At 35.9% G+C, this 18,116-nt stretch overlaps 2 protein-coding genes across 5 annotated transcripts; both read left to right on the forward strand.

Annotated features, from left to right (window-relative positions):
- The first annotated feature begins 2,437 nt into the window (after positions 1-2,437).
- Positions 2,438-8,688, forward strand: LOC110908019. Its single transcript, XM_022152921.2, has 11 exons — positions 2,438-2,883; positions 4,083-4,174; positions 4,480-4,673; positions 5,817-5,856; positions 5,927-6,008; positions 6,105-6,182; positions 7,019-7,144; positions 7,343-7,464; positions 8,051-8,090; positions 8,180-8,254; positions 8,319-8,688. Exons 1-11 carry the CDS (start codon positions 2,591-2,593, stop codon positions 8,575-8,577), a joined length of 1,401 nt encoding a protein of 466 aa, XP_022008613.1. The 5' UTR covers positions 2,438-2,590; the 3' UTR covers positions 8,578-8,688.
- Positions 8,689-12,018: 3,330 nt separating this feature from the next.
- On the forward strand, positions 12,019-17,281 carry LOC110908018 (coiled-coil domain-containing protein 12). Of its 4 annotated transcripts, none has more exons than XM_022152917.2 (5): positions 12,019-12,166; positions 13,969-14,104; positions 15,933-16,077; positions 16,187-16,301; positions 16,982-17,281. In XM_022152917.2, exons 2-5 carry the CDS (start codon positions 13,992-13,994, stop codon positions 17,047-17,049), a joined length of 441 nt encoding a protein of 146 aa, XP_022008609.1. In that variant the 5' UTR covers positions 12,019-12,166; positions 13,969-13,991; the 3' UTR covers positions 17,050-17,281. The 4 variants fall into 4 exon arrangements, with proteins under 4 accessions (XP_022008609.1, XP_022008611.1, XP_022008612.1 ...); XM_022152919.2 differs by having other exon boundaries at positions 15,945-16,077; XM_022152920.2 differs by having other exon boundaries at positions 12,031-12,166; positions 13,972-14,104; positions 15,945-16,077.
- The last annotated feature ends 835 nt before the right edge of the window (positions 17,282-18,116 follow it).

Raw genomic sequence — 18,116 nt, forward strand, 5'->3', positions numbered from 1 at the left:
GGAGGAGCCCTCCCCTTATATTTTCTCTTCCGTTGGGTAGGATTCGTACCAGACATGGTGTAAATACAGAGAAGTCGGAAATAAGAACTCAAGAAAACTATTGAAACAACGGAGAATGAAGGGAGAAGATAGAAGGAAAACACACTTGAAATTTGAAAAAGTGAAGAGGAAGGAGTAACCGCCTCCTATTTATACCCATCGCATTTAATGCGATGGGTAGTGGACCGTTAGAGCACAGGAAAAGCAACCAATAAAGGAGTGACACGTCAGAAGAGAGAGAAGACGTCGGCTCTTTTTTCGGGAAGCATGGGCGACAAGGCCGGCTGACGTGACAGAAAGTAACTGACAAAGCAACTGTTCATCTCCGATTAGACAGGGATGTCAGATAGTCACATCAAACACTTCCCCATGACCACCAAACTTCCATCAGAAGGAAACAACAAGGAGCCAAAACCCATGCGTGATGCGTCCATTTGGCTCACTTTTTACAAGGAGCCAAAACCCATGCGCCATGCGTCCATTTGGCTCACTTTTTACAAAGGGCCAAAACCCATGCGCCATGCGTCCATTTGGCTCACTTTTTACAAGGTACCAAAACCCATGCGCCATGCGTCCATTTGGCTCACTTTTTACAAGGTGCCAAAACCCATGCGCCATGCGTCCATTTGGCTCACTTTTTACAAGGTACCAAAACCTATGCGCAACGCGTCCATTTGGCCCATTTTTCACAAAGGGCCAAGACCCATGCGCCATGCGTCCATTGGGATCATTTTCCATAATGTACCAAACTCCACGCGCTGCATAAAAATCACTACTCTCATAAGTCCAGAATCCCTCCTAGACGATCAACTCAACTAGAAGGCACACTGGACTGGGGGGACTTGAAGAGGTATGGTCCCAATCTCCCTGCCTACATGGCAAGGACCACATCATCTTTTGAGCACACTTGGCGACCACATCAGCAAAATAATCCAGAAGCTTCTAGAAACCTCTGGAAGATCTACAGGTGGCACCAAAGATGCTCTACCAGACATAAAGGACAAAACGTGTCACCAACCGCAGGACGCCACGTAGGCCTGCGGCAAATCAGGGGGCAGAACTGACGACGTCAGTACAAAGTTTCCAGCATGGGCAAATGCAAGCGCGCCACGTGTACCACTACGCCTGCCACAACAGAGCAGACCAAGAGGATATTCCCCTTGGTCGGACAGCTGGCGCGCACCCACAGCTGGCACAGCTGCTCCTCCCTCCTTTACCCTCCGGCTATAAATAGGACCCTTCATCATTCAGGTTCAGGATCTTGACACTCTATACTCACTCTATACACACACTGCTTATTTATCTCAGAACAGTACTTATTCTCACGCCGGAGCCTGGTTAAGAGGGAAATCCCCTTTCTCCCCCTCTTAACGAGACTGACGGCGTTTACTGTTTTGCAAGTCTCGAGTCATTGATACGAGTAAGGAAAGAGGTTAAACCCCATAGACGAAATAACCCATTGATTAACCTTGTGTTAATCGGTGTTTCATCATTTACCTTACCAACAACTACACATTCATACCAATTAACAAAAGCTCGAACATTATTATCAATAGTGATAGTCATGTTATCAACTACTTGTTTTTTATTAGTCACTATGTCCCTAAACGACGCTGAGCCAACATTCTTTCCCGTACTCGGAACTTCTTCCACCTTCTTTTTTTCAACATACTATTTTGATTACATATAATTTTATTATGCAAGAAAACCAGAAATATAATAAACAAAAGAAATTGTTAGTTAACAGGTTATTTTATTACTAAGTAGAAAAAAAGTAAAAAAAGAAAAAAAAATATATAAATAGGTGTGATTTAAGTAAACGAATATGTAATATTTCAAATAATCAAACTATGTATCACCTAGTACCACATCCACAAAAGCTTTTAAAACCAAATCCATACCCAATTGCCCACTTCCATACCGGAATACCTCTAGTGGGTTCAGGACTTTGGGTTTGTTTTCGTTTCTTGTAAAAGGGTTAAAGCTTAAAAAGGTAAAGAATGTCAGTAGAAAGAACATAAAAGGTTTGTGAAAAACTTATGGCTACTATTAATCCCAAATGTGCTTGTTGGATTCGGGCCTTTGGGTTCGTTTTCGTTTTTCGTCTGTGAAACTTAAACTTAAGACCTTCTCTTCCATATCCAGATATTTAAAGGTTTTGACTTTGCTAATGAACCACCATCGACCCATTACTCTAAAAGAGTTAACTTAGAAATGTAAAAAATGTTGGTAGGAATAAGAAGAAAAGAACATAAAAGGTTTGTGATAAAGTTGTGGCTATCATTAAACATGACTAGGCACTTTCACTGTAAAATCATAAAACCTTCTAATCTCCGCCACGTGTCAAGAAACGACTGGTAAGCAGTGCACACCCATAAACACTGACCCTACCTTCAACAATCATCCATCACACGAACGCTTACAACACCAAAACCCTAACTCTCTCACTGAATCACTTCACGAATTTTGGTACTTCGATACAGTTACCACCGGCTAGGGTTTTAGATTCATCAATTTTAGCTCAAATTCTCAACTTACTAATGGAATTCGTATGACTTATGTTACACTTACGGTTGATTTTTCATCAATGACATGGAATTCCGTAGCTCCGCGACCGTCGATTAGTTTGCGGTTGCGAGGATTTGATTTTTGTCCGCCGGTGTTGCTCCGGTGGAATCTGTTAACTCATAGTGGTGATTTTAGGTTTAGTTGTTGCTGTTCTGATAAACTTGTGTCGAACCGGAGAATTGGTACGAAAGGTGAACAACGGAAGAGTGATTTGAGGAAGAATGGTTGTAAAGTTCGAGTGCAAGCTGCACCGACATGGCGTTTTGCATCGTCTCAGTATGTTATATTCTTTTTTGTTAACATTATGTTTTCATTAATGTTTGAATATGATAGACAGATGTATATGTTATCTGCTTAGTTTTTACAGAAATTAAATCAACATTTAGACAATTGGACATGAAGCATTACAGCATTACTCCCTAGGTTTCTTATTGTAAGGTTGTAACTTTTATTTAATAAGTGTTGAGAATCTCTAGTATTAAGGAGTCGCATTGGTGTTCCTCGCCCAAAGTGGTGTGGGTAGATTTTAGGAGTTGTGTAGTTTGCCGTTTAAAAAACGTTGAGACTCGGTCATTGGAAAACTCACGACGGACCAATACTTTGCTAACCAATGGTACTAGTTAAAAAGTTTGTGTTGAGCTGTTCACCTTTTAGGGGTTAAAGACAGAAGCGAGTTGAAGTTGGATTCGAACCTGTGGCCTGGGAGTTAGGACTTAGGTGCTTACTTGTTACCGTGATTTGAAGTATGGTATTTTTTGAGTGCGTATGCAGAATCTGATTATGGTATTTTTTTTTTCTGTTTTTTTTTCCTGGCCAAAACAATCATCTTGGATGATTAGGTAAGGGGTTTCTGTAAGAAAACAATTCTTGATGTTAATTTAAAACTATTTAACTAACTTAGACCTTAATGATGCTTGTAAACTTCTGATTTTTCAGGCCACATTAATCACATTGTATATGCACATCCAAGCAACCCTTAAATACATGCTAAATTCAATGTTAATGTAGAATGTTCATGCATGTTGAGGCCCTTCTTCTCAAACCGTTCTGTGCTTCTTATATGATTTAAGGTTGTTTTTGTATTGTAAAGAATAGTTATAGGATCTCATTAAAACTCAAGTGGAAAAGTGAATTGTTTGAACTTTGAAGTAAAAGACAACACTTTACGGGAAGAATGAACTAGTAACAACAACAACAACCATACCCAGTAAAATAATACAAATAGCAAAGCTGCTGGGGAGCGTGGATTATGTGGAATGTGCTTCGGTGTTTAGATTTCTTGATACTTCTGGAGTTGTTGTCTACTTGTCTCTGCATCCTGCAATGTGCTTATAGTATTAAACCTACTTGCTCAATTGTGCTTCTTGAGCTAGACATCTTTAGACACAACTAGTTTTAAATTCAAGAATGGTAATTCTTTCTCTACATTACGCATATAACCAAAGTACTTTCTTTCTGAATTTTGATTGGTGCAGACCTCAGCTGGCTTCAAGACAAGAAAAGTACTTTCCACGCTGTACCCCAAGTAATCCCGGGCCACAGTCTCGTGACACCCCACCGAAAAGAGGTAACTTTATAAACTCTATCCTAAGTAGCCAATTTTCTTAATTAGAAAAAAAATCATGAAGTTTTTAAAAAAGATATAAGTTGCAGGTAATCAACTAGTAAAATTTTGACCGCCAAAATGATGACGTGTCGAGAACTTTTGACCGCATTGACTTTTTTCTGACCGTGGCACTAATGTGGTGCTGATGTGACATTTAAAAACCGGATGCTTACCTTTTTATGACCTAAAACGGTTGGTTACCGAAATTAGAATACTGTAATATCTGCCTAGTAATAACTTCAGTTTGATGTTTTTTTTAACATTAGACACGGGTATTGCAAGTGCGAAGGACTGGGGCATTAATTTGTTAACCGAACATGTGAATGAATCTGGCATTAATGAAGATGGTAGTACCTGGTATAGAGAAAGTGGAGAAGATCTAGGTGAAAATGGATATAGATGTAGATGGACTAAAATGGGTGGTCAGAGCAGTGATGGTTCTTCAAAATGGAAAGAAGCGGTATTAGTTATAAACTTTTACAGGTTTTATTTATTTTTTATAATTTTTCTTGATGTTAGTTAGATAACCCTTTGAAGGACAGTGACTAGTTGACCATGTGTTTATAAGTTTATAAGGTTTTAGTTTCCTTGAATGCCTCATTATCCAGAGTTTCCTTTTTTTTTTTTTTTTCAAAATGGTGTTTGTGGAAAAATATATACCAAAAATGGTGTTTTAATTCACTTTCCTAGTTTCTGACTCCTAATCTCATTGGATATCTTTATTTTATCAAATAATGATTGGCCTAATTATCTTTCTGTATTAGAAATTAAATTGTTAACCTCAGTTAATGCTCTGAACTTTGTGAGCTCACGATTGAAAATAATGTGTAAATCTTTTTGTGAAATGCGTAGAGATTAGTTTGTAATCATCCATGTTATATTTTTAGAGTATGTATAATAAATAATTATATATTAATCTCTCCGCATTTCAGGAAAAAAAATGCCAAATTTATTTTCAACTGTGAGCTCACAAAGTTCGGGACATTAATTGAAGTGATCAATTTAATTTCTCATTTCTTATACTAAAAAAATGATTAAGTCAATAATTATTTTATAAAGTGAAGTTATTCAATTCAATGAGATTAGGAGTGAGAAACTAGCAAAGTGACATAACACACCATTTTGGTAAATATTTTTGAAACAACACCATTATGGTAATTACTTTTTTCACCAACACCATTTTGAAAAAAAACTTCCATTATTCCATCTAAAAGTGGCAAATGGGTGGGTCAAAGGATATCACTGTATCAGGTCAAAACAGGTTGAATAACTGAATTGACCCGCCAACACTTTCTTGTCCATTGTTTATGAATTTAATGAATAATTAATCAAAAGATGATGTGATACTTTTGAATAAAGAAATTTAGAAGGTTGTCTATGAATTGTTTCCTTTTTCGGTTAATAACCCAAATGAACCGTTTGATAACTTAAAGTTTTCTACTAAGAGGCATGATAAAAGCAGGAACTTAAGCAATATGTTGTGCAATTAAACATGCCACCTAACCTTGACTTATAATTATAATGATTTGAAGTACTAATTTCTGTTATTATCAAGTATGATCCCAGGTATACATTTAACTGGATTTATTGATCTCCTTGACAGTGGTGGGAGAAAAGTGACTGGACTGGATACAAAGAGCTAGGTAACTCTTATTTACCTTTTACTGTTGATATTTCCCGTAAAAAAAAATAATATATTGCGGTAATTGTTAGGCGTTGAGAAATCTGGAAGAAATTCTGAAGGGGAGTCGTGGTGGGAAACATGGCGAGAAGTTCTTCATCAAGATGAATGGAGGTTCTCATAGTTGTAATTACATTCTAAATGTTACCAAAGAGTTCAAAAATTTAAATATTAATTTTTATTTTAGTGATGATTTGGTTTTTGGTGCAGTAATATAGCAAGGATAGAAAGAAGTGCACAAAAGCAAGCAAAATCAGGCACAGAAGATGCTGGATGGTATGAGAACTGGTATGGATTCTCTCCTTGTAGATAGACTGTACTTTTTTTGTGGTGGCTATTTTGACCCGTTTATAGGTCAAAGTGTCAAACGGGTTAAAAGTTGTCGAAAATGTATTCAAAAGCAGAAACCTCATAAATTTCTTTAGAGTAAAATGTCATTTTCGTCCTTGAGGTTTGGCTACTTTTGCGACTTTCGTCCAAAGGTTTGTTTTTTCCGCATCTGGATCCAAAATGTTTGAAATCTTGAAATTTCCATCCGGCTCGTTAACTCCATCCATTTTTCTGCGTTAATTCAGGGGTATTTCTGTCTTTTTCATAACTTAAGGGGCAATTTGGTCTTTTTCAGGGGTATTTAGTCTTTTAACATGAAGTGAAAAAGACCGAATTGCCCTTCAAGTTAGCCACAAAAAAAAATGGAAATACCCCTAACTTAACGGTAAAAATGGATGGAGTTAACAAGCCAGGCGAAAATGGCAAGATTTCAAACCTTTTGAATCCAGATGTGGAAAAACAAATCTTTGGATGAAAGTCGCAAAACTGGCCAAAACCTTAGAGGCGAAAATGGCATTTTACTCATTTCTTTATTTAAAAAGTTTAGATTATTAACTGTAATAGTATAGTTCTTGTAATCACATATAACACATTAATTAATTTATAAATTAAATATATACCAAGTATTTGTGGGTCTACACAACCTGACCCATACTAAATAGTTACCATTCTGACCTGTTATCCATCTTTTCCGACCTGCTGAGTGGCCACTCCTAAATTACTTCATGTAAATGAATTTAGTGAAACAAACAAGGTAGCATCGTCAATGCCGTAGTAACTTATGTTTAATGTAGGTGGGAGAAATATGATGCCAAAGGATGGACAGAGAAAGGAGCACACAAATATGGTAGACTAAACGAGCAGTCGTGGTGGGAAAAGTGGGGAGAGCATTATGATGGAAGAGGATCTGTTCTAAAATGGTATGTTGGAAATGGTCAATTATAATCTATGAATAAATGTTTTTTTCTGCACTCTGCAGTTGGAAAGGTCTCAGTGTATATTCGATAGGAAACCGGAAAACATTCTTTTTGAAAAACTAACAAGAGAATTAAATAACATGGAATAAAACAGTTGATTGTTAACTTAGTATTAATGTGTATACTTTTTTTTTCTTTCAGGACGGACAAATGGGCTGAAACTGAACTGGGAACAAAATGGGGAGACAAATGGGAGGAGAAGTTTTTTGGTGGCGTTGGTTCTCGTCAAGGAGAGACATGGCATGTCACTCCAGCGGGTGAACGTATGTCCCCTACTTCCTTTTACTTAATCTTATAAACATTTCATCATACTCCCAAATTCCCACTGTTCCAAAGAAATTGCAACTGTTAACTATGCACATAGTTTAGTGTGCTTTGGCTATTTGTCAAAGGTCTTAAATACCCCTTAGTAACCTTCTTTAGTTCCCCACCAGTATCCAGTACCCTGCTAGCCAGTGGGATGAGGTGAAGCGCGGGGGTAGGTGACCTTCAGGCGTTAAGGCGTAATGACATTCTTGGGTTGTCTTATCGTTGGAGTTTACCTTCTTCTAGCTTAAGCATTTTTTTGAACGGCAAGTTTGGATCACTGACGGACCATTGGAGTATCATCGTGCCACCGGAACCACCCCCAAGATGCCGATACACCAATTCAAGAGGAAACCCAATAAATCTGGAAAAAACCCCCTTGTGGGAATCGAACCCGGGACCTCATGGTCCCTAAAGCCTTATCCCACCCCCAACATGCCACTAGGCTATAATGCCACGGGCTCTTCTAGCTTAAGCATTGATCCAAGAATCATTAACATTAGATACTGTTTTGCATGACCCTTGGTTTCATTCCTATATCAGGTTGGTCGAGGACATGGGGCGAAGAGCATTTTGGAAACGGGTAATTTTCAACAGCCTATTGTTATTCCCGCCTTTGTATTAAAGTTAAGACATGATTCTCATGGTGTGTATTCTACTTTCTATCATTAGCAAGGTGCACAAATACGGGAAAAGCACGACATCTGAAAGCTGGGATATTGTTGTAGGCGAGGAAACTAGTTACGAGTAAGTTGCTATTTATTACAGTTGATCCCACAAAACAAGATCTTTTAACTTCATTTGATTGTAGGGCGGAACCTCATTATGGATGGGCTGACGTCATTGGTGACTCGAGTCAATTGTTATCCATCCAACCGCAAGATAAACCACCCGGTGTCTATCCATTTCTCGACTTTGGATCCTCTCCATTGCCTCCCCAAGGCGGTAGTTCACCCTCAACACCACCTCAAGATGGTGATCGGCCTTCAACACCACCTCAAGATGGTGATTCGCCCTCAACACCACCTCAAGAGGGTAATCCACCCTCAACTCCACCTAGAACTCAATAACATCTCGAGTATCATGTGTAATAGGTTCGTTGAACCTGTTTTTATATTTAACTCTTCATCTCTAATCAATAGAGCTAAAGCCTGCATCAATTCTTGCATGTTCAGTTAAAATTAGAATCAAATTTAAAATTTTTATGTATATAATAAATCAACTAATGTGGCCCACCATTTTTAAATTAACTAATAATAATAATCCCCCAGCCCTCACCCACACCACCGGCTGTGTTTGGCGCTGGGCAACACCAAAGGAGTCGCCCACCGGTTTGTTTTTCCTGCAACAAACCACCACCATACCTAAACTCGCCACAAGCACATGAACTTAGATGGGAACCTTCTGGTCCTCTTCTCCACCCGTCCTCGAATTTGCAGGTCCTAGTTGCAGACCATGACACAACCCACAAGCGATTTGTTCTCCTTTCAACTCCGATTCTTTCTTTTGTTGAAACGAACAACATAAGAAATGAAGTCTATATTCCAATTCTATCTGAATTTCCATCAAGTGGAATGAACACACCCTAAGGGAGCATTAGGGTAAGTAATTTACTTAGAAGAAAAAGATGGCTTAAAAATATTTAATGAAGATTCTTTGTTTAGCTTCCTCCATGAGACTTAAAAATAATATTGATTTTATTACCGTATTAGTTATCAGATTCGTCCTCTTATCGATTCATTGGCCAGACCAGTTATTGACAATTGAACTATGTCAAACATTTTGAAATTTTAAAAGTGTCTATATATAACTACTTTAAAAAAAACTATAAAAAATACTTTATTTTTGGTGTGAAATTGATTAAAGATATATGAAGCCTTAGAAGTTCAATAAATAAAATATGAAGGCTCGAGAAAGAAATGAATGAACAAATGAGATTTCAAAAGGAAAAACATAACTGGTTCAAAAAAGACTCTACTGATTAGTTCTTGATCCAATTGATTGTTGGGTTTTGAAAACAGTGTGTACAAACAGTTATTGGCTATGATTCGTTGAGATAGGCAATGGGCTACTCAGTAGATGTCACATGACATTCAACTAACTTTTTTTTTTTTTTTTTTTTTTTCTCATGCTGTAAAATTTGTATATACAACTTTTATACAAAATCCATCAACAAAATGTGGAATTGGTTGGCTGGTAAGTTTTCCTTCCTAGAGAACGAGTACGGTTCTTCACAGTATCTACTAGTGCCGGATTTGAAGCATTTTTTTTTTCTTATTTTTTTTTTTCACCAATGGCTGGGTTACTCTGACATTCCATAAATGGAATACCTAGAAAGTTGCATAGAGATATAACCATTTATATATATAAAATATTTTTATGTATATATGAATATTCCATTTTCAAGATTTTACATATGTGGAACGTTGATTACATATTATTTTCAAGGGTAAATTACAGTTTTCGTCCTTTATGTTTGTATCGTATTGCAATGGATACCCTTTAATTTTAATAATTACAGTTACAATCCTTTATTTGAAAAACTCATTACACCTTTCATTCTTTAGCACTAACAAAGTTAAAATTTTCAGTTAAACCTAATAAGTTAAGGGTAATTTAGTCATTTTACCAACTTAATTAAAGAAAACTAAAACCCACATTTATCTCTGCCTTTTCAATTCTTTCCCTTTCCTTTTCTTTCAACATAACCACTACCATAACACCACCACCAAATCCCACCTCCATTAGTGTGACGGTCATCGTCGCCACCATCAACAAATCTGCCACCACCACTTGTTTACTCTTTAAAATCTCTCTCTAAACTAAAACAACCACCACCTGTGACATCACCACCGCCAGTGACTACCACGCCGGATATACAACCACCTCCACCGGATCTACTACCACCACCACCTGTCTACTCTTCAAAGCATCGACGACCACTGAGAAGAATGCCTGATTTACTTTTGTGTATGTTGTCCGACATTTTGTTTGATTTCAAAAGGTATGAATTTCTAGGGTTTACTTACACCCCTAGATGAATAGAGAATTTGTTTCAGTAATTCTTAAACAAACAATGGCTTTAGTTCGTCAGATCTTAGTTTAAAAAATGAACACAGAGTTGTATAATTTCTAGATGAACAAGTTATTCTTAAACAAACAATTAGTGTTCTGATGCCTCTATAAGTTGTATAATTTCTTAAAATTTATCTTTGTACACACATACATGTAAATCTTCAGTTGTGATTCTCACTTAGTAGCAACATTTAAATTAACATTGGAAGCAAACATATGATATAAAAAGTCCCCAATTGCAAATCAAGAAACTGAAGAAAGTGGAATTGAAAAGTGGGTGTTTAAAACTGAGAACCGATTGGAAGAAAATTTGATTTTTTGCGTAATTTTGAAGTGTTTTTATATTGTTTATTTTTGTGGCTTGTAGCAGCGAAATCTTTAACGGTGGGGGAGTGACAAAGGGTGGTGGCTGGATATGGTGGTTGGAGAGAGATAGCTGAGATAAATACGAGTAAAATGACATAAATGCCCTCACATGAGATGCACATGATCTGATTTAACATAAGATTTTAACCTGGTTAGTGATAAAGGACGAAAGGTGTAACCAACTTTTTAAATAAAGGATTGTGTTTGTAATTATTGAAGTTAAAGGTCATCCATCGCAATCTGATACAAACATAAAGGACGAAAACTGTAATTTATCCTATTTTCAAACATTATACTATATCATATCATATCATATCATACTATATAATGAAATACATGTTTATAAATAGTTTTTGGTTATGATTGGTTGAGATAGGCGGTGAGCTAATCAATGGATGCCACATGACATCCACTAACTTTCTTTTTTTTTTTTTTATTTCTCATACTGTAATTGTTACCATCCATAGAGAGATAGTTGATGACAATAGTAGACTACTCTAGGGAGTACGAAGGAGGGTGTAGATTGACCGATGAGTCTCCTATGACAAAAGTAAGACCGCAAATGAGCTAATCCTCTCATGAACTACAAAAGCTCGGCTCGTTAAGAATCGTATCAAGTTGGAGCCAAGCATAAAGTATTGCCCATTTATTTACTCAAACCGGATTTGCATGTACCGAGAATTACAAGTTTAATGCTTATGCTTGTACCCATAATTAAGAATGAGCAAATCCCGATCTCGTCCCGATACCCTCCCGATTTCGCTAAAATTGGGTTACCGATACCGAAATATGTCGGTACGGTATCAGTAACGGTATGGTATCGGTACGGTAGCGGTATTTGAAGGTAAAATTCGGTATTTTACCGGTACCGTTCTGAACCGATACCAATCCCGAAAATACCGATACCGAAAATGCCAAAAAGTGGATACCGTTTCCAGTACCGAAAAATTTGGTACGGTATTTTCGGGATCGGGATCAGGATGGTATTGGGACGGGATCGGTATTTGATAACAAATGCTCATCCATACCTGGAATTGTTAACGGGTTAACAAGAATGGTTTGAAATGAGTATTGTTAGATAGTTGAGGGACGAAACTGTACTTTCTTGAGAAACAAAAAGGGGACTATACATCGTCTTGAGCGGGTTCCAGTTGGGGTTTTGTTCTCTTCAATTTTAAACCTTGATTCGTCTCCAATCTTCACTCTAACCACTTTCACGTAAGTTTTTCGTCATCACCTTCTGTTTTCGATGTGTATTTACTGCTTAAACCCTAGAACATTACTATCGCTATTATATAACCGTAGATGTTGCTGTGATCTGTCTGTTGAAGTTGAAATACTCGATTGATACTTGTATTTGATAGTTTATTGTTGAATTCGTAGTAGAAACTAGCCTGTTACGTGTTTGAATCACGTTCAGATGCAATTACTGATAAACCCTAAGTTTGAAACCCTAAAACTTAATAGATGTTGCTGTAATTTGTCTGTTCAAGGTTGAATTGTTCGGTTGATTTAGTGTTTCTGATAGTATATTGTTGAATTCGCAGTAGAAACTAGCCTATTACGTGTTTGAATCACGCTCAGATGTCAATTACTGATAAACCCTAAGTTCGAAACCCAACTTAATAGATGTTGCTTTAATTTGTCTGTTCAAGGTTGATTGTTCGGTTGATTTAGTGTTTTTGATAGTTTATTGTTGAATTCTTGGTAGAAACTAGCCTGTTACGTGTTTGAATCACGCTCAGATGTCAATTACTGATAAACCCTAAGTTTGAAACCCTAAAACTTAATAGATGTTGCTGTAATTTGTCTGTTCAAGGTTGAATTGTTCGGTTGATTTAGTGTTTCTGATAGTATATTGTTGAATGCGTGGTTGAAACTAACTTGATATGTGTTTGAATTTTGCTAAGATGTCAATTACTGATAAACCCTAAATTTGAAACCTGAAAATTTAATAGATGTTGCTGTAGTTTGTCTGTTTAAGGTTGAATTGTTCGATTGATTAGTGTTTTTGATAGTTTATTGTTGGATTCATCATTCGTGTAAGAAACTAACCTGTTAATAATCTGTTATGTGTTTGAATCTCGCTTAGATGTCAATTACTGATAAACCCTAATTTGAAACCCTAGAAAGCAGCTGTAATTTGTTATCACTATGCTAAATCAATGTAGATGTTGGTGCATATTGTCTGTTCATGGTTGAATTGTTTGATTGGTTTGTGTTTTTGATAGTTTATTGTTGAAGTTGTTGTCGATACTAACCCGGTATGTGTTTGAATCATGTTCATATGTTGATTACTGATAAACCCTAATAAGCAGCTGAAATTTGTTAGTATCATGCAAAAATATGTTTTATAAATCGCTAGGCGCTAGTCGGCCAGAGGTGTACCGACTAGCGTTTAATCGGCGGATTGGAATTTTTATATGTAATTTTTCAAACTTATATATGTACACGCACATCGATATGGATGTAAAACTTCAAAATTCACAAAAATACATCAAAGTTTACATAGTATAGTTCATAAACAATTAAACTTAAACATAACAAATCAAGTACTTTAAAATTCAAACATTAACATATCAGTTCAAATACTTAAAAAATAGACCAATTTTGACTGGCTTTTACTGACTACCAATTAATGATCCCGACTAGGTGAAAATTAATCGGTGAACCATTGATTTCCGATTAACCGTGGATAAATTCCAATTTTTACAACAACGCGCAAATTTGATGTTTTAACTTAAGTTTACAGATATTGAAATATTCAATTGATTTGTGTTTTCATAGCTTAGTTATTGTTGAACTTGTGTCAAAATTAACCTGGTGCGTGTTTGATTTGAATCACACTCAGATGTAAATTACTGATAAACCTTAAATTTGAAACCCTAAATATTAAATGGAAATTTGTTATTACTATGCATAATCAATCAACTATGCAAAATTTAAGTTGAAATGTTTAATAATTGACATAATTCATTATGGTTTATGTTGATGAAACTGTTTTTTGTCTATTAAAAAAGTAGGTTTGTGGTGACCTTGAGAGATGGGTAGCGAGGAAGAAGAAAGTATAGAGCAAGCAGCAGCAGCTCGGCGGGAGAGGCTAGAAGCTCTGAGAGCTGCTAAAAACCTTCTTGAGACTCCTGATGAGGAAGAAACGTGAGCATCCACAAACCTTATCCTTTTTTGCTATTTAGTTTGTCTCGATTTTCATTTCAACTTGTATATGTCATGGGAAAAAACTTAACTTAAATATAATTTAAAGTTATAGCTATAGGTTGCATTTTTGACCATGAATGAGTCGATTTGGGTTGCCTTTTTTTCTTACGAGTCAAATCAAATAGTTTAGCTAGGGAATGAGTTGAAACTTGCATACGTATGCTAAATCAGGGAACGAGTTGACATGTTAACCTTCATGCCTATTTTGTTACCTTTGTTTAGTATGTAATAATTGTCTCTTGCATACTAGATCCTTATGAAGCTAATAAGCATGTCTCAGAAGTCAAATTTAAATTCTTGTAGGTCATGCTTTTCTTACAACCGAAATTGTTAGATTGTTATACTCTAATTCGGTTTCTAGATATGAAGTACATATACTTATTTTGTTTACAGTTTTACATTTTTCTCACATATATGTACTGTTCCTGAGATGCTGCATATTAGAACATGTTTGCAACCTTTTAAGTTTTATTGTTACACCAAGATTACAACTTTTAGTATTCAACACACATTCTGATAAAGTGTTGACATCGAAATCAATACAAACGATGCTTAACATCCATTAATGACGGTGTTGGAAATAGCTATTGCTAGGCTTTATGCTTTTCCTACTTGTTCATCTGGCATAACATACATATTAACATATATATATATATATATAGGGTAATGCTAGACAAAAAACCCTAAAAATTTCAGGAAACTCTGGAAACTCAAAGCTCCCGACTTTTTTTTTTTTTTGAAAAAAATAACACATGTAATATACATGTTTTTAAGAGTTTTGGGCCAAAAAAAAAAAACCAAAAAGCGCCGAGTACTTTTAAAAAAAAAATAAACAAGTTCCAAAAACTTCGTTGACTAACATGTGTTAGACAAAAAATGCTGAAAGTTGCTGAAATTTGTTTTTTTTTAAAAAAAAACCCTTCGGCGCTTTTTTGATTTTTTTGGCCCAAAACTCTTAAAAACATGTATATTACATGTGTTATTTTTTTCAAAAAAAAAAAAGTCGGGAGCTTTGAGTTTCCCGGGTTTCTTAAATATTTAGGGTTTTCTATATAGCCCAACCCTATATATATATATATATATAGGATTAGGTTCAAGAGTGAACACTAGTGTAGTTTGCGAACTGAGTGAACTAATCCTGGCCATACATGTGTGTAGATCAATGGCCAGGATTTGATGATGAAATACACTAGTGTATTTTACGATTTGATGATGAAATCCTGGCCATACACGTGTGTAGATCAATGGTCATGATTTGTTCACTTAGTTCGCAAATACACTAGCGTTCACTCTAGAACCCCACCCTATATATATATAGGATTAGGTTCAAGAGTGAACACTAGTGTAGCTTGCGAACTGAGTGAACTAATCCTGGCCATACACGTGTGTAGATCAATGGCCAGGATTTGATGTTGAAATACACTAGTGTATTTTACGATTTGATGATGAGATCCTGGCCATACACGTGTGTAAATCAATGGTCATGATTTGTTCATTCAGTTCGCAAATACACTAGTGTTCACTCTAGAACCCCACCCTATATATATATATATTTAAATGTGTTGGATAATTTTGTAAACGGGTTAAAAACGGTTTCTACTGTTCTAACTTCTTTGTCTGGTAGTTATATAATCACTCATCAGATATCATAATTTAGGTAATTCAGTCAGCTTACCCATGAAGAAATTTTCCTATATGATAATATGTTATCATTTGCAGCACATGGTTTCACTTTGCTAAATGCTGACAAAATACCAAATCTTTGCAGTGATGTTAACAGTGATGTTAATGTGAAGTTTCGAAATTACCTTCCTCATGATAAGCAGCTTCAGGAGGGTAAACTTGCTCCACCCAAGTTACCAAAGTTTGAAGACCCTGTTGCTACCGAACCTCCGGTCGAAGAGAAAAAAGAGGTAATTTAAGGATTTTATCGTTTGTATAATATACTTTATTTCATTCCTTTTATAAATTTTTGTGACTTCTGGTACTAACTCCTTTTTTTTTAAAAAAAATTTGATCCAGGATCCTTTTTTGAACATTGCACCCAAAAAGCCGAACTGGGATCTTAGAAGGGATGTACAGAAGAAACTTGATAAGCTTGAAAAACGCACACAGAAGGCCATCTTTCAAATTATGGGTATGTGAATTCAATCATTTATGCTAATTAAATTTTGATTTTCTTCACCTACATGATGGTATGTCCTTTTACTTTGATTTTAGACTTAAGAATATCTAATTAATAATTTTACTGGTTCGACTTGACCCGTAATATCTTTACCTAGGTGAGAAGATTCAATATATATAATCATGTTTTCACATTGAGCAGCTTTGAGAACAACACAATCGTACATGATGTATTTATTTTAAGAATTACTGTACTAAATTAACTCATAAGCAGACACATTATGCTTTAAAACGTATAGTTTTTTTATACATCATGCAACATGAATAATTCCACTTCCTGATGCACAAAAATTACGATTTTTTACTTTTTGGCTCGTGTCTAAAATACCCTTTCTATAAATAGTAACAAATAAAGTTTTGTTGTCCCCAATTAACAGCATTTTCTTTATTTGTTAAAATAACCTTTTAAGTTTCAATTTAAAAATTGTCTAAACATGATCTCATACATATCGTTTTCTGATTCCAGTTATTCAAAATTGCTTAATCACTTTCAAAATGCACATCCAAACAACCCTAAATTCTCATGTTGATTGTGTTTTGAGGCCTCACTAGTTCACTTACTGCAGAAACATGGCTGCCTAATGTTCACTTTTTCTTGAACTTTCTTCGTAACTCGGGTCTTTTATTTTCCAGAGCAACAAGAAAAGGAAAAACAGCTGGCTGAAGAAAATGGCGGTCAAGATGATGATTCTGGGAACTAAAAAACTACTTTCCAGGTGAAAATCGACAAGTTTAAGCCTCAAGGTTTAAGTATTAATTTCCTGGTATTCTAGTCTTTGCTTAAACTGGGAAAAACCGAAATGATTTGAGGTTGTTAGAAGTACTAATTTGGTGATATTCATGTTTTGTATGATCTACCATAAACATTTTTAAGGAAATCACGATCAACGTCTATAGCCATGTTAGAGATTATTTACGTCTATAGTAACGAGTTATGCATGTATTTCCACTTTGCCTCGCTTAGCAGGCTAAAAGTCCATTAGGCTGAAAATCATGTCATTGGTAAAACATCACTCGCCTATAATTGACAAATGTATGTTTTGTAGATGAGATTCAACATTGTGCGAGTTGCCGAGTTGGGTTTCTTACTTTCTTTGTACTGCGGTGGCTATAGCATCAACTCTTTTACGTATGTTCAGAGAGGGAGTGAGATGTGTTACAGGTTTAAGTAACGTTCTTAACGTCATGACACATGATGTAAAAGGGTGGGGCAGATAACTAGTTTAGCACTTAAATGGGATATCAAAGGATGGGAGCATTATTGTTGTCTCGTCGTAGTTGCATGTATTCATTACACATGGCAAAAAAACCGTTGGTTGTGGGTCAAAGTTTGGTGCTTCTATTTAAAAGGTCGAGTCTTCTTGCCTTATTAATGAATTTAAAACCAAGTAATCTCCGTCTCAAGACGCTTATGCATATGGTAGACGCATTGATACCTTGACAATTATCGTCACATGGAGAGATTAGAGATTGTGGGAACTAGTGACTAGTTTAGCATTGATACGTAATGTTCTTAACGTCATGACACATGACGTAAAAGGTTGGGGCAGATAACTAGTTTAGCACTTAAATGGGATATCAAAGGATGGGAGCATTATTGGTGTCTCGTCGTAGTTGCATGTATTCGTTGCACATGGCAAAAAAAAAAAAAAAACGTTGGTTGTGGGTCAAAGTTTGGTGCTTCTTTTTAAAAGGTCGAGTCTTCTTGCCTTATTAATGAATTTAAAACCAAGTAATCTCCGTATTAGAGATTGTGGGAACAAGTGAC

This window comes from Helianthus annuus, chromosome 14 (assembly GCF_002127325.2).
Source record: "Helianthus annuus cultivar XRQ/B chromosome 14, HanXRQr2.0-SUNRISE, whole genome shotgun sequence".
In the NCBI taxonomy this organism is placed as follows: Eukaryota; Viridiplantae; Streptophyta; class Magnoliopsida; order Asterales; family Asteraceae; genus Helianthus; species Helianthus annuus.